This window comes from Somniosus microcephalus, chromosome 1 (genome assembly GCF_052327205.1).
Source record: "Somniosus microcephalus isolate GS21.2 chromosome 1, FLI_Smic_1.0, whole genome shotgun sequence".
Lineage (NCBI taxonomy): Eukaryota > Metazoa > Chordata > Chondrichthyes > Squaliformes > Somniosidae > Somniosus > Somniosus microcephalus.
The window spans coordinates 382792270-382813327 of NC_140987.1; the positions used below are offsets into that span (position 1 = coordinate 382792270).

General features: G+C 44.9%; 1 protein-coding gene across 1 annotated transcript in view; it reads left to right on the forward strand.

Annotated features, from left to right (window-relative positions):
- Positions 1 to 21058, forward strand: part of LOC147125048 (amine oxidase [flavin-containing]-like) — an 88841-nt gene that overhangs the window by 55223 nt on the left and 12560 nt on the right. The window contains exons 8-13 of the mRNA XM_085991129.1: positions 2874 to 3033; positions 5906 to 6002; positions 8477 to 8530; positions 15280 to 15337; positions 16654 to 16751; positions 17338 to 17449. Of these exons, the coding sequence (XP_085847255.1) occupies positions 2874 to 3033; positions 5906 to 6002; positions 8477 to 8530; positions 15280 to 15337; positions 16654 to 16751; positions 17338 to 17449 (579 nt within the window). The remainder of the gene's footprint in view (positions 1 to 2873; positions 3034 to 5905; positions 6003 to 8476; positions 8531 to 15279; positions 15338 to 16653; positions 16752 to 17337; positions 17450 to 21058) is intronic.

Below are 21058 nucleotides of genomic sequence, written 5' to 3' on the forward strand. Positions count from 1 at the left end.
CTTATGGTTACATGTGAGTTCTACGCTATACAATGTCAGCTGTATCTATCAAATCCAGTATCCTTTGTTCCTGTTGTAAAAAATACTAATGTCACATTCAATTTGCCAGCTACAGTTGTTGTTTTAAAGTCAGGACCTGTCCAATAATACTCTTTAATACAAAAATTCACTTAAATAGCGACATCCCATCCTTCAACTGAGCTCTTCAACCAATGATCTTCCAGTGGTTCAAGTATATGCTCCAGATCCCTTGGCACTATTCAAAAAAGAGCAGGGAGGTCCCCCAGATTCCTGGCCAAAATTTTTCCCTTAACTCATACTGCCAAATAATATTAACTGGTCTTTCATCGCACTACTTTGTGGGCTCTTGCTATATGAAAAATGGCTACTATATTTGCCTACATAACAGTCAAGTAACTTATTGTATGTAAAGCATTTGAGATGTTTTTGAGAAATGTGCTGATGAGCCATATATGAATACATTGCTTTTTTAAAGTTATAATTTTTGTATCAAGCTGGGGATAGTAAGTGAAACATTTTCTCAATTTGGGGAACCAGTATCAGCATCACACACTAAATACCCAACTATCAGCCTTAGCCCTCACTTCAGAAAAGCATAACTTTCCTTATGAGCTGTCCTGTCACCTCTCTTAGTGAGATGACATCAGTGCCAAATGAAGGGCAGTTTTGTGCTGTCTGTTTACACTCATTAGGAGATTTTCCAAACTCATTACACAGCCAGCACACATAGGAAAGTTTCAACAGTTTATTGGAAACTCAAATTCTTGAGGTGAAAGGATAGTGTACTCATCCACAAAGCTACCCAGTCACTTCAATAAAAAATTGTTGTGAAAAACAATCAACATAATTAAACAAAATGTTGTTAAAGTTCCTGATCGTGAGATCTTTTCTTTAAGAAGGACAACGAAGATAAGGGAAGGATTGAAAGTGAACGAGGCAGGGAATGGAAAGAATCTAAGACGTGAGCATTCTGAGACTGGAAATCACTGCCCGTCTAGAATTTTATCGCAATTACAACAACAACAACAACGTGTATTCATATAGCACCTTTAACATAGTAAAACGTCCCAAGGTGCTTCACAGGAGTATTAAAAGACAAAAAGTTTGACACCGAGCCACATAAGGAGAAGTTAGGGCAGGTGACCAAAAGCTTGGTCAAAGAGGTAGGTTTTAAGGAGTGTCTTAAAGGAGGAAAGAAAGGTAGAGAGGCGGAGAGGTTTAGGCAGGGAATTCCAGAGCTTAGGGCCTAGGCAACAGAAGGCATGGCCACCAAAGGTTGAGCGATTATAATCAGGGATGCTCAAGAGGGCAGAATTAGAGGAGCGCAGATATCTCGGGGGGTTGTGGGGCTGAAGGAGATTATAGAGATAGGAAGGGGCGAGGCCATGGAGGGATTTGAAAACAAGGATGAGAATTTTGAAATCGAGGCGCTGCTTAACCGGGAGCCAATGTAGGTCAGCGAGCACAGGGGAGATGGGTGAACGGGACTTGGTGCGAGTTAGAACATGGGCAGCCGAGTTTTGGATGACTTCAAGTTTACATAGGGTAGAATGTGGGAGGCCAGCCAGGAGTGCGTTGGAATCGTCAACATTTGGAAGATCAAAGTCATTGCCTTCAGCACCCATCACAAACTCTGTTCCCTTGCCACTGATTCCATTCCCTTCCCTGGTCACTCTCAGGTTGAATCAGATTGCTTGCAATCTCAACGTCCTGTTTGACCCTGAAGCTGAGTTCAGACCCCATATTCTCTGCATCACAAAGACTGCTTCCTTCCACCTCCACAACATTGCCCGCTCCACCCTACCGCAGCCCCTCCACTGCTGAAAAACTCATGCATGCCTTAGTCACCTCTAGACTAGACTACGCTAACACTTTCCTTCCTGGCCTCCCATCCTTCACCCTCCATGATGTCCAACTTGTACAAAACTCTGCTACCTATATCCAATCCCATGCTAAGTCCTGCACACCTATCAGCTCAGTCCTTGCAGGCCTGCATTGACGTCACAGCCCTATTGCCTCAAGTTTAAAGCCCATATCCTTGTCATTAAACCCCTCCATGGCCTTGCATCACCCTGTCTCTGCAATCTCCTCCAGCCCTATACCTTCCCTGAACTGCCTGTTCCTCTGAATCTGGTCCATAGTGCATCCCCCTCCCTTTGCCTCATCATTGGCATCCAAAGATTCAGACACCTGGGTCCTACTTTCTGAAAAACCCTCCCTAAACTCCTCTGCCTTTCCAGCTCTCTCCGCTCCTTTAAAAACTCCTCAAAACTCAGCTTTTCAACCAAGCTTTTGGTCACCCTTCATAAACTCTTCTTTTCCACCTCAGCACCCATTTGCCATATGCCTATCTGTGAAGCACCTTGGGACATTTGTTATATTAAAGGTGCAATATAAATGCAAGCTGATGTTATTGGTGAAGCGCAGCTCTATCAACATACTATCAAGGCCTATTAGGGAAACGTCACCTTACAAAAGAGTGTTCAAATACAATGACAATACTAGCGTTACAGCAAGTTCTGTACCATGTTGGACACCCTGGCTTGGCCATGTAGTTTTTTGGTCTAGTGAGTTGCTGTTGTAGGATGGTACAGTTAGGCTCCCAGACCGGATCATACTTATTCTGGAAACTACACGAGTAAGCCCTTCATTATTTCCGTTTATACATCAATATGTGTGAACACATCAAGAACACAATTAACCTTGCTATAGCTTTTGCTTCTTTTTCATCCATCATTGGAAGATATTTTTTCTTTATGCAATATTTCATCAATTATTCTACAGCATCCTCTCCAGTCTTTCTCTATTGGTTGTTAATATGTTCTGATTAATTTCTTCTGTGCTGTTTCTAGGCAGATTATGTCATCAGTGCTATCCCACCAGCCCTCACTCAGCAGATTCACTACAGTCCTGCAATGCCTGCATTGCGAAACCAGTTGATCCAGCGTGTGCCGATGGGATCCATCATTAAGTGTATGGTTTACTACAACCGGCCATTCTGGAGGGAGAAAGGTCTGTATCTGTTGGGAGATGCACACTGAGCAGAGACAGAGCGAGTCCACAACCAAAGCACGTGCTGAGATTTTAAAAAGAACTTGCATTTATTTAGTGCTTTCATGTCTATGGGATATCCCAAAGACTTACAGCTAATGGATTACTTTTGAAGTGTAGTCACTAATACTACATAGGTTCCACAAATAGTTGATGAATAGTCAACCAGACAATCTGTTCTTGGTACTGCAGGTTGAGGGTGGAATGTTGGCCAGGGCATTGGGAAAACTCTCTACTCTTCCTTGAATACTGCTATGGGACCTTTTACATTCACCTGAGCAGGCTTCAATCTAATATACAAAAGATACATAGCAAACAGAAAGTAGTCACTGTTTGTACATTGACTATTCTCTGTTTCTAGTGCTAAAAACCTACTTGATATTCTAATTTTTTTATCGGCAATACGCCACCATTTTAACATCTGATGTGAAGAGCACTGCTAGAGGACAAGAGCAACAGTGATGTAACTCCACAGGCATTTTTACTAAATGGGAGTTCCCTTTTTCATCCATCATTGGAAGATATTTTTTCTTTATGCAATAGCTCATCAATTATTCTACAGCATCCTCTCCAGTCTTTCTCTGTTGGTTGTTAATATGTTCTGATTAATTTCTTCTGTGCTGTTTCGGGGCCATGACCTCAAATGACTGGAATTTCATCCTGCTGAGGAAATTACTTCAGCTGTTATTAAGAAGTTTTTTGTAAAACAAACGGACCAAATAATATGTTATTAATGGCTTTTTGTTCAGCACTTATCATTGCAACACTTTCTTGCAATCAGAAATGAGTGGCAACAACACCTGTTGCGTCCCTGTTTAGCATCTCATTGAAACATACAAGATGCTGAGAAGCTGGAGAGTCTAGAACTAGGGGGCACAGTCTCAGGATAAGGGGTCGGCCATTTAGGACTGAGACGAGGAGAAATTTCTTTACTCAGAGGGTTGTGAATCTTTGGAATTCTCTACCCCAGAGGGCTGCAGATGTTGAGCCATTGAGTATATTCAAGGCAGAGATCGATAGATTTTTGGACTCTTAATGGAATCAAGAGATTTGGGAATCGGGCAGAAAAGTGGAGTTGAGGTCGCAGATCAGCCATGAAGCAGGCTCGAGGGGCCGTATGGCCTACGCCTGCTCCTATTTCTTATGTTCTTATAATGTGGCCATCCATGGGCAAGCTATTACTGCTCATGCGGGGTCCTGGCCAAAAAATAGCATACTGGACAGAGAATGGGTAACACCATAGGAAAATTGTGCAGCGGCAATACTAACTGTCTAAAAGTTCCGATGTCACTTCAATCCTTGCAGAGTAATAGTTAAATTTCTGGGGTTTCCATTTTCACCAGTCAGCAGCCTAACTCTGGATGTCAATGAGGAGAGGATATGGGATTGGTTGACTTATAGCGCCACCCACTGGACACTAGGTAAAAGAGGCTGCAAGCATGGTATGATTGTAGCAAAATACTGCGGATGCTGGAAATCCGAAATAACAACAGAAAATGCTGGTAAAACTCAGCAGGCCAGGGCAGCATCCGTAGAGAGAGAAACAGAGTTAACGTTTCAGGTCAATGACCTTCGTCAGAACTGGAAAAAAGCAGGAAATGGAAAGCAGGTTTAGGGGCTGGAAAAAGGGGGAGGGGATGAAAGAACAAATGGGAAGGACCTTTGGTTTCTGGATCATCACGCCTTCTTAATTTCAATATTCCACTCCTTTCCTTCCTGAGACATATGACACATGCTGAGGTACTGTTCAATGGGCCGAGGCCGCACCCCTTCCCCTTACCTCGCCCGGATGACTATTTTTCTTGTATACGCCCAGATAATGTAAGCAAGTTATTGAACTACAGGAGGAATCAGAGTTGGGCCCGATCCTCTCCTCATTGACATCCAGATGTATGCCAGTTTCCAGCAGGAGTCACTGGATCACAATCAGGAGCGGGATCCTGGCTGATCTTTTTTCTCCTCCTTAATCCAGGGACACTGTGGACAATTGCAGCTTCCCCATTGACACTCCGGCTAGAGTCAGGTAACTCAGGTCAGACTAGAGATTGAATCTGGGGCCTTCCCAGTCTGCACGGCCCAGCTCCAGATTGCGCAGTATTGATGTTAGATCTCAACATATATCATTGCGCCATCTTTCAGAGTAGCTGGGAATGGCTCTGCTCTTAAGAATCTCATATGAGATTACTGGGCAACAGGAGTGGTACTGAACAGCACACCGTCATGGTAGATCACTCTCACATCAATCTCTTTATGGTCAGTGACTCTACTGTACTGGTAGATGCTTAGTGGAAGACTGCCTGTTTACCTCTTTGGCCAGGGGATAGAGAATATTTTGAGGGAGAAAGGTACTCATTTTGGGGGCAATCATTGCTGCTCCAATAGTCACTGAAATATTGATTGACAGTATAACTTTAGTCTTCATGTTGAGTTAGTTTTTTCAGTATGGCTCTCTGCAGTGCTACGTTCTATATCAGTGATACGTTCTATATCGATAACCAGAGGGCACAGATTTAAGGTGATTGGCAAAAAAAAAGAGGCAACATGAGGAAACACTTCTTTACGCAATGAGTGGTTAGGATTTGGAATGCACTGCCTGATAGGGTGGTGGATACAGATTCAATAGTAGCCTTCAAAAGGGAATTGGATAAACACTTGAAGGGAAAAAAATTCAGGGACATAGGGAAAGAGCAGGAGAGTGGGACTAACTGGCTTGCTCTTCGAAAGAGCCAGCACAGACTCAATGGGCCGAATGGTCTCCTTCTGTGATATACACTTTTCCCTGTCCACAAAACATTTCCTGCTGCTCTGCAATAAACTATCTTTCTGCTGCCAGGTTATTGCGGTACCATGATGATTGAAGACGAGGAGTCGCCTATTTCCCTGACACTGGACGACACCAAGCCTGATGGTTCCTATCCTGCAATTATGGGGTATAGTTCACAGAGCTGAAGAAATGCACACCACTAAGATCTTAGATTATGTTAAAATGATCAAAATTAGCACAGGGAGACTTTGCAAGACAATGTGGAGAAGTAATTAAAGAGCAAATACAATGCTGGAATATGTAGCCAGGGCAGTGGAGTTTAAGTCTGCAGTGGGTACGCTGAACTTTTATATCGCACTGGTCATATCTTACTTGCAATATGGTGTTCACTTCTGGTCACCACACTTGAAAAGGAATAAGTACATTGGAGAGACTGCAGAGGAGAGCAACAAGAGTGCTCCTAGGTGTAATGGGAATGAGCTATGAAGAAAGATTAGAGACGCTAAAGGTCTACAAGCTGGAGAGAAGAAGGCTGATGGGCAACTTCATTGCGATATATAAGATACAGTTTTATGAAATCATGTTCCTGGTATATCCTTGTCTGCTGGTCTCATGTATCAGGGAACCTACTCACAATTTCCTGATATTTTCTTGCGGTAGGTGCAATTCCCCGGCAGCAGCAAACATTCTTAAATTGTTCATATAAAGAACTAAATGAGATAAATAAGATGTGAACAACAACAACAGCTACTTGCATTTATATAGTGCCTTCAATGTAGTAAAACGTCCCAAGGTGCTTCACAGGAGCGATTATCAAACAAACATTGACACAGGAGGAGATATTAGGACAGATTGGTCAAAGAGGGAGGTTTTAAAGAGCGTCTTAAAGGAAAAGAGAGAGGTGGAGAGGTTTAGAGAGGAAATTCCAGAGCTTAGCACCTAGGCAGCTGAAGGACAATAAAATGTAAGGATATAAATGTAAATTGGTGAAAAATAAATTTAAAACAAATCTTAGAAAAAGTTCTGCACTGAAAATCTTGGTTTATGGTTGAAATGGACTACCATGTAAGGAAGTTGAACCTATGGCATTAGGGCATTCAAAATGCAATTACATGCTAGGCAGGGTGAGCTGACAAATGAGAGGAATGAGGTTGATGGGCCAATTGACCTTTTCTCATTCTTGACTTTTTCTGATGTTCCTTTTCTTAAAATATTTTCATTTTAGTATTCTCTCGAGTCAGCTGTGCTCTTGACTCAAACCTTTAATTAGAATCACATGTATGCTGTGCACTGTGACTTAGTTAATCCCAGAATCAGCATGAGTCCAATAGACTCTGAGCTGTGACCTGGATCAGTCCCTGAGTCAGTGAGAATCCTGCTGCACATCCTGCACCCAGCCCATCATTACGACTTGGAACGCAGCTAAGAACCATTGAGTCGAAATTTAAAATGATCTCGCATTCTGCCTGGAGTGCCAAGCTATGTGCTACAGAAAATATAACCAGCTGGATTTATTGTCTGGCGTGGCCAGGCTATCCTGTGGCACAGTATATAGCTAATCAGATTTACTGCCAGGCTGTCACATTACTTTCTGCAGATGAAGATTCCCCACCAGACTTACTACAGGAAGGTAGTTGGTAACTGAAAGTGCAAGAAGCTGTGCTAGTGATGAAGGAGGCAGTGTTTTAGACCTTGGCCAAGCTTCCCACGGAGGTAATGGTTATTTTCCTGTGTGCTGTTACAAATTCAGTTGCTCCTGTAAGTGGATCCCATGGCCCTTATATGCTAGAGTTGGCTCACACTGTCCAATATCTACTTGTATAATAGCATAACTGAAGTAATAAGACATCCCCCTTGACATACAAACTGGATATTGCTTCTTTTGCATGTGTCTTCACACATGCTTCTTCAATCATTTCAAAGGTGGACCGTGAATATACATTGTAAATTGAGGCCAGATACATATCATTAAGCTGTTTAATTTCAGAAACAGCAAATGAACTAATAAAGCAACAGTTATACTTGACTTGCTTCATTCTTTCAGTCCAATTTGTCTTTTTGTAATAATAGAAAATAGTGAAGTCGCTGCACTTTCCCACATTAGTGGGTTGCCTTGCTTCACTTAAACAAAATAACTTCTAACTAGTATCCTGCATCCTAACCTTCTGAGCTTGGTGAGAGCTTGCCCTTGTAGCTTTCTGTTTAAAACCTTATTGACGTCATGTGCCTCTGTCTCTGTTTTTTATTTCTTTGTGTGCACAACCCTAGGAAAGGGCTTATAATAGAGAACGCTTGCCAAGCCTTGTGGGACCAGGGACCTCCCAATACAATGAGTGTGAGGTGTTCATCGACTACTGAGACGGGCTAATGAATTGTTTATTGATTTCAATCTTTGGTGAAGCAACTTCAAAACCTTGCTCACTAGCATTTTAACCACCTTTTGTCTCAAAGTCTTTTTTTTTAATGTGTGTGAATACATGTTGCTTCAAACAAACCATTTTCTGTGGAAAAAGGTCAAAAAAATCCTGAAATGTGACAGTTCCAGATAGCATACATGTCCTATGGATCTGTAACTAGATTGTTAGGTTACCGGTAATCAGATTATCTGATGTATAATTGAGTACTTTTATTTCTTTCTAGGTTTATTTTGGCGAGGAAGGCACGACTCTTACTTAGTCTCACCAAAGCAGAGAGGTGGGTGTTGTGGTGTTTGGTCTGATACTGTGTAACCTCATCAATGATAGCTTTTAAAACTACCTGACATGTAAAAGTGGGAGTGTGTTTGCAATTTTCCTGCAGCGTTGCTGCGTTTAACGTGGGGAATCTCAACATAAACCTGCACCCTCAGCAGCTTTCAGCACTTTGGTCAGGATTCCCGTATTTAAATAGAACTCCCACTCAGAGTCAGATATGGGAAACAGTAACCATCACTGATACACCATGTTGTGCTTCCATCCTTTTTCCAAAATTGTTGTGTATGTACCTTTAAGAGAATAACTGGTCTCAGACTGCAATACCGGCGGTGACCACCCCTGTATAAAAGGCGCTAGTGAGCCTCTGTTGTTTTCAGTTTCACTATTGACTTCCATCAGTAAAGACTTGTTTTGTTCAACTCCTGCTGTCCGTGTCTCAATCATTCACGGACGTAATACTGGCGATGAGGATGGGATTCGAACCTACCTACAGTCTGCACCACCTCCTGGGATCCATTCCTACAGCGAAGTGAGCAGAGGTCGAGGCCAGAAAGAAAAGAAAGTAAGAGGCAGTAGAAACGGGCGTCGACCGTGGGCATCCGCCCCTGTGTTTGCGGAGTTGAAGATTGTTGGAGAAGCTGTCGGAAGCGGGGCCTGGTTCCTGTCGACGGTGCTTCAGCTAATCGGGCGGGTGGCAGGTAGTGCACTGATCCTTCCTGGGCTGCGGCGGTCGCGAACTCGAGCGGGTGGTTTGCAACGGGGCCGAGCAGCGTTATCGGGAAGAAGAGAGAGAGAGGGTGGAGCACACAGGGCGCGGCTGGTGCTACGAAGCCGGGCTGTGTATAGACCCGCGAAGAGGGAGGCAAGAGTCCCACAGGGTTGTTCCACGACGGGAAAATAGTTTTAAAAAAAATATTAAACGCGCAAGAAACCGCGAGGAGCTGCAGGTTGCAACGGGAACCGCGGAAAGCAGCGCTAACAACAGCGGGGAAGAAGGCAAAGCGCGGGAGGCGCCATGTTAAGCAGCGGGGAAGAAGGCAAAGCGCGGGAGGCGCCATTTTGTTAAATCGGGGAAGAAGGCAAAGCGCGGGAGGCGCCATTTTAGATTTGCAAGATACCGAAGACTGGCTGTATCACTGCTTTTGATAATACAATAGAGGACTGGACCACGTATGTGGAAAGAGTCGAGGTATATTTCGAGGCAAACGAAATAGCGGAGGAGAAAAAGGCATCGATATTGCTAAACTTAATGGGCGCTAGAACGTATGGCCTATTGCGGGACCTGATTACTCCGGCCAAACCGAAGGCGAAAAGTTTTAACGAAATTGTTGCTGTCCTACAGCAACACCTAAATCCTACACCGCTGTTGATAGCAGAAAGATTTAAATTCCACAGGAGAACTCAGCATAAAGATGAGAGCAATGCTGAGTACCTTACGGAACTACGCAAGCTATCAAAGCACTGCCAGTTCGGAGCAGGACTGGCAGATACCCTATGGGACAAATTTGTCTGTGGACTCCTGAGTGAAGGAACACAGAAGAAGTTACTCTCAGAGAAAGAGCTGACGCTAGATAAGGCTTTCAGCATGGCAGTATCGTATAAAGCAGCAGCCAGGGGAGCTGCAGAAATTCAACAAAAACCACAGGAATACGGCACCCACGAAATGACACGGGGATTTGCAAAATGTTATCGCTGCGGCAGAACTAACCATGACCAGAAGGACTGCTGCAGGCAATGCGGGAAGATGGGACACATTGCACGAGTTTGCAGGTCTGGGAAGAAGACCAGCGACAACAAAAAGGCTACTAAGGAACCGTACAAGAAAGTACAAAAGATGACGGACAGTAGTTCCGAAGACCAGATGAGCGATAGTGAATCCGGGAACAGGAGACTAAGCTGTCTCAAACTTCACAATGTAATCACAAAAGAGGATCACCGAACCATTTGGGTCACCCTCACGGTAGCAGGGTCCCAAGTTAAAATGGAATTGGATACAGGATCAGCGCTAACCATCATGAATCGATGAGACTACGAGCGGCTATTTTCACACATACCCTTGAGAGAGACATCCATCGTCTTGATGACGTATACGGGGCAAAAAGTATACCCCAGAGGAAAAATAAGGGTGCCTGTCGAATACAACGGCAAGAAAATACGGAAATTGTATCTCTACATACTGCCAAATGGTGGACCACCGTTATTGGGACGGGAATGGATCAGGAAGATAAACTTAGATTGGCACTCCATTCATACAATGACGGTGGACGGTAAAAAAGATGAAGACGTCACTCCTGGACGATTGTCAACAATCTTAGCTAACGCCAAAGAAGTATTTCAACAAGAACTGGGCACGCTTAAAGGCGTAACCGCCTCGATAAAAATAGAAGAGAATGCAGTTCCCAAGTTTTTCAAAGCAAGACCGGTACCATATGCAATTCGCCCAGTCGTCGAGGCAGAGCTGGAGAATCTGGAGAAGGCAGGCGTGTTGTCTAAGGTCGACTGGAGCGAGTGGGCGACACCCATTGTTCCTGTTATGAAGAAAACGTTAAGCAATAAGTCCGGGGAGCCAAGGAAGATTCGCATCTGTGGGGATTTCAAGGTGACGGTGAACCCAGTCCTTCACACAGTACAATATCCTCTTCCAAGGATAGAAGACATCTTCGCCTCACTGTCTGGAGGGAAGCGTTTTACAAAAATTGACATAGCACAAGCATATTTGCAGATGGAGGTTGAAGAGTCCTCTAGGAAGTATCTCACGATAAACACTCACAAAGGTCTTTACCAGTATCATCGATTGGTATTCGGAGTAGCATCGGCTCTGCCGATATGGCAAAGAGCGATGGAACAAGTCCTGCAAGGGATTCTGGGGACTCAGTGTTACTTGGACGACATCCTTGTGACAGGTGAAGATGACAGTGAACACCTTAACAACCTAGAACAGGTGCTCACTAGACTACGGGAACATGGGCTGCGAGCCAACCGCCCCAAGTGCGAATTTTTTAAGAAACAGATATCGTATTGTGGCCACGTGATTGATGAAGAGGGGTTACATAAGTCCCCTGACAAAATTGAAGCGGTTGTTAAGGCCCCAGCGCCTGAAAATGTGTCGCAACTGAGGTCATTCCTCGGATTGGTGAATTACTACCATAAGTTTTTACCGAATTTGTCGACAATTCTGCACCCACTGAACGCCCTGCTACGAACGGGGGTAGCATGGAAATGGAGCGATGATTGTAAGCAGGCCTTTCAGAAGAGTAACGACTTAATCACTTCAAGGGAAGTATTGGCTCACTACAACCCAGCACTGCCGATCAGACTGGCGTGTGATGCGTCTCCCTACGGCATTGGGGCGGTACTGTCACATAAATTCCTTGATGGTTTAGAGAGGCCGATAGCTTTTGCGTCACGCTCGTTAACTTCTGCCGAGCGTAACTACGCCCAGATTGACAGAGAGGCCCTCAGCCTAGTGTGGGGGGTGAAGAAGTTCAATCACTACCTGCACGGTCAAAAATTTACTCTACTAACCGATCATCAACCTCTTGTCTCCATTTTCAACCCTCAGAAGGGCGTACCGATAATGACAGCACAACAGCTGCAGAGGTGGTCCCTTTTCCTAGGGGCACACCAATATGACATCGAGTACAAAGGAACTAAACAGCATGGAAATGCTGATGGATTGTCACGCCTACCGTTGCCGACGGTGGAAGAAGAAGACCTTGCAGTGGATCCAATGGAGTTATTCCACTCTACCATAGTTGAATGTCTCCCTGTGACGAATGCAAACATAGAAAAGGAAACACGGAATGACCCGACACTATCACGGGTCTATGATTTAATGGTGACGGGATGGCCAGCACATGGCGAACCACTGCTGCCAGCATTCTCGCCGAGAAGAGAACAGCTGTCAGTGTGCAGAGGAACCTTGATGTGTGGATCCAGGGTAGTAATTCCACCTAAGTTGACAGATAAAGTGCTCAATGAGCTTCATGAGGGTCATCTGGGTGGGGTAAAAATAAAGAACTTAGCCAGAGCGTTTGTGTGGTGGCCGGGAATCGATAGAGAAATCGAAGAGATGACCAAGAGCTGTGCAGGATGCCAGAAGGTTCAAAATGCCCCACCACAAGCTCCTCTGCATCCATGGGAGTGGCCCTCATCTCCATGGCAAAGGGTGCACATTGATTTTGCTGGTCCCTTCATGGACTCGATGTTTTTAATTGCGGTGGATGCACATTCAAAGTGGCCAGAGGTAATAAAAATGTCCTCAACCACCACGGAAAAAACTATCACAGTTTTACGAACCATATTCGCCAGGAATGGGCTGCCTGAACAGATTTGCTCTGACAATGGACCACAGTTCGTGTCTGAAGAGTTCCGGAGGTTCTTAAAGAACAATGGTGTTAAGCATTACACATCTGCCCCATATCATCCAGCCACTAATGGATTGGCCGAGAGGTTTGTCCAAACATTCAAGAAGGCTATCAAGGCAATATGTAATGAAGAGATACCCCTACAACACAAGGTGGACAACTTCTTGTTTGCCTACTGGAATGCGACACATGCGGTTACCAACCAAACTCCAGCCATGATGGTCTTCAATCGAAGACTACAATGCCGCTTGGATTTGGTTAAGCCAAACGTCCGAAGAGATGTGGAGAACAGGCAGTTTCAGAATATGAATGAAAGGCCGACCAGGAGTTTTAAGATAGGTCAACCAGTTTTGGCCCGGGACTACCGCACTGAGAAATGGCAGCCAGGAACGATTTGTACACGGCAAGGACCTCTCATGTATACTGTGAATGTTGGGGAGAGCATTGTAAGACGCCATGCTGACCAGATTCTAGAGTCACTGGAAAACGTCAACGCCACACCACGATCTGATACACCTGGTAATGAAATCGACGTTCCAATTGCAGCTACCGCAGAACCGGTAATATTGGAAGCAGATGAACCAAACAACGACATTGATCCCGACTCAACATTGCCAGAAGAACCTGATACCCCAAAGAGGCGTTATCCAGGCTGAATCAGGAAGCCTCCTCAAAGACTGAACTTATAATTGCTTAAACTTAACCAAAGTATCTAGCAACCGTAATTGTGATTGTAATTAGTTATCATTTAGTTGTTAAATGAATGTTATGTACTGTTTATCTAAAAGGGGAGGAATTGTTGTGTATGTACCTTTAAGAGAATAACTGGTTTCAGACTGCAGTACCGGCAGTGACCACCCCTGTATAAAAGGCGCTAGTGAGCCTCTGTTGTTTTCAGTTTCACTATTGACTTCCATCAGTAAAGACTTGTTTTGTTCAACTCCTGCTGTCCGTGTCTCAATCATTCACGGACGTAATAAAAATGGCTGCCATTTTGAAATGGTTATGTTTTCACATTGGTGCAGAATGCGAATGAAAGAGAAGTGAATTGAATTGACCCACCAGATAATAGTGCAAATACAGCTTCACCCACTGGGGGTGCAAAGTTGAAAAGTTGCCCCATATATCTTGAAGACGGTGTCAGCCGTGGCTCAGTGGGTAGCACTCTCGCCTCTGATTCAGAAGGTTGTGGGTTCAAGTCCCACTCCAGAGACTTGAGCACAGAAATCTAGGCTGACACTCCAGTGCAGTGCTGAGGGAGTGCTGCACTGTCGGAGGTGCCGTCCTTCAGATGAGATGTTAAACCGAGGCCCCGTCTGCTCTCTCAGGTGGATGTAAAATATCCTATGGCACTATTTCGAAGAAGAGCAGGGGAGTTATCCCCGGTGTCCTGGCCAATATTTATCCCTCAATCAACATCACTAAAAACATTATCACATTGCTGTTTGTGGGAGCTTGCTGTGTGCAAATTGGCTGCCCCGTTTCCTACATTACAACAGTGACTACATATCAAAAACTGTAAAGCGCTTTGGGCCGTCCGGTGGTCGTGAAAGGCGCTATATAAATGCAAGTCTTTCTTTCTTTCAGTGGAAATAAAAATCGGGAGAGATGAAAAGTGGGCTGCCGATTCGCTCTTACCTGTTTTACACTGTCATCCAAAGTCAAGATCTACCCCATTGTCCTTTCATCCTTGTAGTATAAGTTTAAAACCAGTCTGGAGTGATGTGTGAAAATCTCCTTTCTTTATTGGCCGAAAGGGTCCAATGTTTCAATGAAGTTAGGACTGTCTCAGCTCAGTTCACATTGGCGTGTGTTCACACCACAGAACTGCCCAGTGTAAATTGTCACTAATTGTCAGTCTTGCCCAAAGGGACATTTAGAATGGCTACTATGTGAAATGGAAACGTTGCACTAGTTTTGAAGTTTTTGTTACGATGTTAGAGGAAACTATAGTGTGTCTAACACATGCTGCACCTGCATCGAATTACATATAATCTATAGCACAGAAACAGGCCTTTCGGCCAGTGTTCATACTCCACATGAGCTTCCTCCCACTCTAATTACTGCTTCCCACACTGCCCCATCCGTCTATTCCTTTCTCCCTCATGTATGCTCCCTTAACTGCTTCAACCACCCGACGTGGCAACGAGTTCCATACTCCCACCACTCTCTGTGTTAAGAGAGTCGTTGATGGAGCGGTGTGAACAGAGCTTAATCTGCAACTAATCCATAATAGTTCTGTGTGAGACAGCATGTGACACCACAGTATAATATGCAGCATAAATTCTGTTGCCACGCAGGAGACTGTGTTAACACATTATGTGCCTCAATGTTAACCTAGCCACATTTCTGTTGAGATGAAAATAAATCTTGTTTTTTTCAGGAAGAAACGAATCTGCCAGGTTTATGCACGAGTCCTGGAGACAGAAGAAGCCCTGTATGTAAGCACCTTATACTACAAGACACCATGGCAACCAATTATCTTGCATTTGTAGTGAAGGTGTGAGATAATGAGGTAAAAATACGTCTGGGCCCAGGCCTCATTTCATTAATTTGGGCAAGCTGCAAGCTGCAAGCGTCTATCGCAACACCACAGGCAGCTCGCCCATCTCTGAAAACAAATTTTGGGCCAATTGCCTCATCGGCACTGGTTCTCAGGTAAGTTCTGGGAATAGGGGGGTGGGGGGCAAGGACAGGAGGAAGGGGTCAATCGTGGGCGGCAGCTGCCCTCAGGAGTGTCGTGTAGCTGAGGGGCGCACCCCTGCTCCTCCTGGCTCCACCTGAAGTTTTTTAAAAATGTACTTACCTCTTTGGTGGCAGCAGCTGGTTAGGCTGCATCCACACCTGGAAAACCTGAGCAGACCAGGTAAGGCGCCTGCTCCGCTCAGGAGCGATCCTATACCAGGCGTTAGGCCTCTCATTAACATAATGGGAAGGGAGAAGGGAATGTGTCAGTTTGTTTCATGCAATGCGCAATTATGATGAGGAAGGATTTGTTGAGTTGTTGAAAGCGAGATATCCTTTTCCCCCCCCAGTAGTTTCTATTTTTCTCCTGAATACACTGAGTCATGCAGCCATTCTTCTTGAGTGAGTCTAGGCAGTAAGCGTTGACAGGTTATTAGATATGGAAATATGGCGGCTGAGCTTCACTTTGTCCTCACCCAATATCTAAAAATGCCCCAAGTCACCATTTGAAGAAGAGCAGGGAGTACTCCTCCCTCCCTCAACAAATGTCACACAAAGCAGATTAACTGGTCATTCATCTCAATGCTGCTTGTGGGATGTTGGCAGTGCAGAATCGCTGGGGCATTTCTTTATATTACTTCAAGAGTGGTTCGCTGTGCAAAGTGTTCTGAGACTCTAGGGGTTGATATTGTACTATGAAATCTCACAGCGCTTCCAGTGTGGGAGGCCCCTATTCTCAAACTTACTTCACACCCAACGCTGCATATACAAGTAGGAAGCACCTTTTTTAAAAATTCATTCCTGGGATGCCTGAGATTGCAGACACTGATACTAAGGGAGATTTAAGGACAGTCTCATTTTACTCCTAGTTGGCCCTCTCATTGTAATAGGGCCACCCTTCGTTTCTGCTCCAGTAGTTCCTTGGCCTCCAATAGACAATTCCTCAAAGGAGATTGTGTCCCACAGCCTCGGAAAAGAAATTGACAATGCTTGAAGTTTTATCCGTACATAACTAGTGATAAATTCTGTTATTATTACATGTCATTAAAAGACAAACCTTTATTGTTGCCAGGCTGTTCACTACGAAGAGAAAGACTGGTGTGAGGAGCAGTACTCGGGTGGCTGCTACACTGCATACTTCCCACCAGGGACGTTTATTCAGTTTGGCAGGTGAATATTTACTCCAGATAGTTGCAACATAGCACACAGTGTTTCTTGCTGAAGGGTGAGAGCTGTGCTTTGCCTCTACTTACTTATGTGCACTGTTTACACAGTGCCAGCTAATTGGGGTCAACACCATGCTTACAGCCTCATTAGACTTCAGCACATGGTATAACCTGAGTACACTTAATCATCTGCTGTAACTGTGGAGGAGCACAAAATTCACGCTGTCAGTTGCAACTGCAGGAACCATGTTTTGTTTCTTAACTTATCCCATTACCACCCCTTTCACCTTGCACTATCATCCCCTTTATCATTTCATCTCTCCTGCCTTCCACTCTATCACAGACCTTCCCTTTTGTTCTTTCCCCCCCTCCCCCATTTCTTGCCTCTGTACTTGCTTAAAACCTGTTACGTCTCTAACTTTTTTCAGTTCTGATGAAAGGTCATCGATCTGAAACGTTAACTCTGTTTCTCTCTACACAGATGCTGCCTGGCCTGCTGAGTATTTCCAGCATTTTCTATTTTTAGTTTAGATAAAGTGATTTTGTTCGATGGGATTGACTCACACAAGTTTCTTTCCATGTTTGGTCAGAGTTCTGCGAGAACCTTTTGGGAGACTGTACTTTGCTGGGACTGAGACGGCCACCAAGTGGAGCGGGTACATGGATGGAGCGGTACAGGCTGGGGAACGTGCTGCTAGAGAGGTACTGCGAGGAGTCAGACTCTAATTCAATCCACTAGTTTGCTGCATTCTAGCTTCTGTACATTTCTCTGTTAGTGTTAAGTGCCTATTGGAGCTTTATAGATTGCCTGAGCGGAAGGAGGAAGTGTGTCTAGAGATGTTGGAGTGACGTACTCAATGATTCTGCTGGTGAGGAGAGGCTGATTTGTTGGTGGCAATGGACAGTTTTGTGTGGGGACAGTGTGTCTTGTGGGCCCTAGCTTTGAACTGTCATATAATCACCAATGCAAAAGGCAAAATACTGCAGATACTGGAAATCAGAAATAAAAACAGAATTTTATTTTTTTAATTCATTTATGGGATGTGTGCATCGCTGGCAAGGCCAGCATTTATTGCCCATCCCTAATTGCCCTTGAGAAGGTGGTGGTGAGCCGCCTTCTTAAAATGCTGCAGTCCATGTTGTTAAGTCTGTGTGTTATATTGCGAATTACTACACAGACCACAAGAGTAAACTTTAACAGGACTTTACTGATTGAAGGTCAGGGCGGAACTGCCCAATAAATCCTTACACAGCACTTATATACCGGTGTGGTCACCACCGGTATTACAGTATACAGTAGCCAAGATAAAGTAGTGCAACCCTTAAAATAGTTCTCTTAAAGGTGGAACGTTACATACACTACAATCCTCCCTTTTTAGGTTAACAGTATATATTCCCATTAAATATAACATCATAATATATATACACAACTTCATGTAAAAACAGTTCACAGATTCAGTCTCTCTGGAGGCTTCCTGACTCAGTCCGGATAACGCCTCGGTGGTGTAGTAGTTTTCGGTGGTGTAGTAGGTTCTTCTGGCAAGGTCGATTCGGCTTGAAGGCCAGTGTCAGGTTCATCTGATTCCAGTATTACCGGATCGGAGGTAGATGCTATGGGTATCTCTGCTTCAACATTAGGCATATAGAGTTGTGGAGTAGGTTGGCCCTTTTCGGATGACTCTATGATCTGGTCAACATGGCGCCTTATTATGCTTTCACCAATGTCCACGGTATACATCAGCGGTCCTAACCGTTTGCAAATAGTTCCAGGCTGCCATTTCTCGGTACGGTAGTCCCGGGCCAAAACTTGTTGACCTATCTGGAAGGTTCTAGTTGGCCTTTCATTCATGCCTTGAAATTGCCGGTTCTCTACGTCCCTTCTGACGTTTGGCTTGATCAAATCCAGCCGGCATCTTAGTCTTCTATTGAAAAACATCATGGCGGGAGTTTGGTTTGTGACCGCATGTGTTGCATTCCTGTACGCCAACAAGAAGTTATCTACCTTATGTTGTAGATTTATGTCTTCATTACCCATGGCCTTTATGGCCTTCTTGAAGGTCTGGACAAACCTTTCAGCTAATCCATTGGTGGCGGGATGGTATGGGGCGGACGTGTAGTGCTTAACCCCATTGCTTTTTAAGAACTTCCTGAATTCTTCGGACACAAATTGCGGTCCATTATCAGAACAGATCTGTTCCGGCAGCCCATTCCTGGCAAATATGGTCCTTAATACTGTGATGGTTTTTTCCGTGGTGGTGGAGGACATCTTTATTACCTCCGGCCACTTGGAGTGTGCATCCACCGCGATTAAAAACATTGAGTCCATAAATGGACCAGCAAAGTCGATATGTACCCTTTGCCATGGAGATGAGGGCCACTCCCATGGATGCAGAGGAGCTTGTGGTGGGGCGTTTTGGACCTTCTGGCATCCCAGACAGCTCTTGGTCATTTCTTCGATGTCTCCATCGATACCTGGCCACCACACAAACGCTCTGGCTAGGTTCTTCATTTTCACTCCACCCAGATGCCCCTCGTGAAGCTCCTTTAGCACTTTATGCTGGAGTTTGGGTGGAATCACCACTCTGGATCCACACATCAAAGTTCCTCGGCACACTGACAGCTGTTCTCTTCTTTGCGAAAATGCTGGCAACATTGGTTCGCCATGTGCTGGCCATCCCTTCACCGTTAAATCGTAGACTCGTGAGAGAGTCGGGTCATTTCTTGTTTCCTTTTCGGTCGTAGAATTTGTTACTGGTAGACATTCCACTATGGTTGAGTGGAACATCTCCACTGGGTCCACTGTAGGCGCCTCTTCTACCGTTGGCAACGGTAGGCGCGATAACCCGTCAGCATTCCCATGCTGTTTGGACCCTTTGTATTCGATGTCATATTGGTGTGCCCCTAGGAAAATGGACCACCTCTGTAGCCTTTGCGCTGTCATAGTGGAAACGGCCTTGTCAGGGTTGAATATGGATACCAACGGCTGGTGGTCTGTCAGCAGTGTAAACTTCTTGCCCTGCAGGTAATGATTGAATTTCTTTACTCCCCACACAAGGCTGAGAGCCTCCCTATCTATCTGAGCATAGTTGCGCTCAGCGGAGGTCAATGATCTGGATGCAAATGCGACTGGCCTTTCCGAGCCATTTGGCAACTTGTGTGAGAGTACTGCTCCAATACCATAAGGGGAAGCATCACAAGCTAGACGAAGAGGTAGCATTGGGTTGAAGTGAGCCAACACTTCCTCAGAGGTGATCAATGCCTTACTTTTGCGAAAGGCCTTCTTACAGTCCTCGCTCCACTTCCATGGTACTTCTTTCCTCAACAGAGCATTCAGCGGGTGCAGCACCGTGGATAGATTTGGCAGAAACTTATGGTAATAGTTAATCAACCCCAGAAACGACCTCAACTGGGATACATTTTCCAGAGCGGGGGCCTTCACGACAGCTTCGATCTTGTCAGGTGACTTGTGCAGCCCCTCTTGGTCAATGACATGACCACAGTACGAGATCCGTTTCTGGAAGAACTCACATTTCTGGCGATTAACTCGAAGGCCATATTCCTTCAACCTGGTGAGCACCAGTTTCAAATTTGCGAGGTGTTCCTTCTCGTCCTCTCCTGTAATCAGGATATCGTCCAAGTAACACTGAGTGCTTGGAATTCCCTGTAAGACCTGCTCCATGGCCCTCTGCCAAATTGCTGGAGCCGAAGCCACTCCAAAAACCAGTCTATTATATCGATACAAGCCTCTGTGCGTGTTGATTGTGAGATACTGGCGCGACTCTTCCTCAACTTCCATCTGTAAGTACGCTTGCGCCAGGTCTATCTTGGTGAAGTGTTTCCCGCCAGACAATGAAGCAAAGATATCCTCAATCCGCGGAAGCGGATATTGTACCGTGTGAAGCACCAGATTAACTGTGATCTTGAAGTCTCCGCAGATGCGGACCTTTCCCGGTTCCCCTGGCTTGTTACTCGATGAAGGCTTCATGGCGGGAACAATGGGCATGGCCCACTCACTCCAGTCCACCTTAGACAGTACCCCTGAATGCTCAAGCTCTTCCAGTTCAGCCTCCACAGCAGGTCGTATCGCGTAAGGTACCGATCTGGCTTTGAAAAATTTTGGGTTTGCATGTTCTGCAATCTTGATTTTCGCCTTAATTCCTCTCAGTATTCCCAGTCCCTGTTGGAATACCTCTTTAGCCTCATCCAATATTCTGGACAATCGTTCAGGTTTGACATCTTTCTTTCCGGAATCTACCGTTATTGCGTTTAGGGAGTGCCAGTCCATATTTATTTTCCTGATCCACTCCCGTC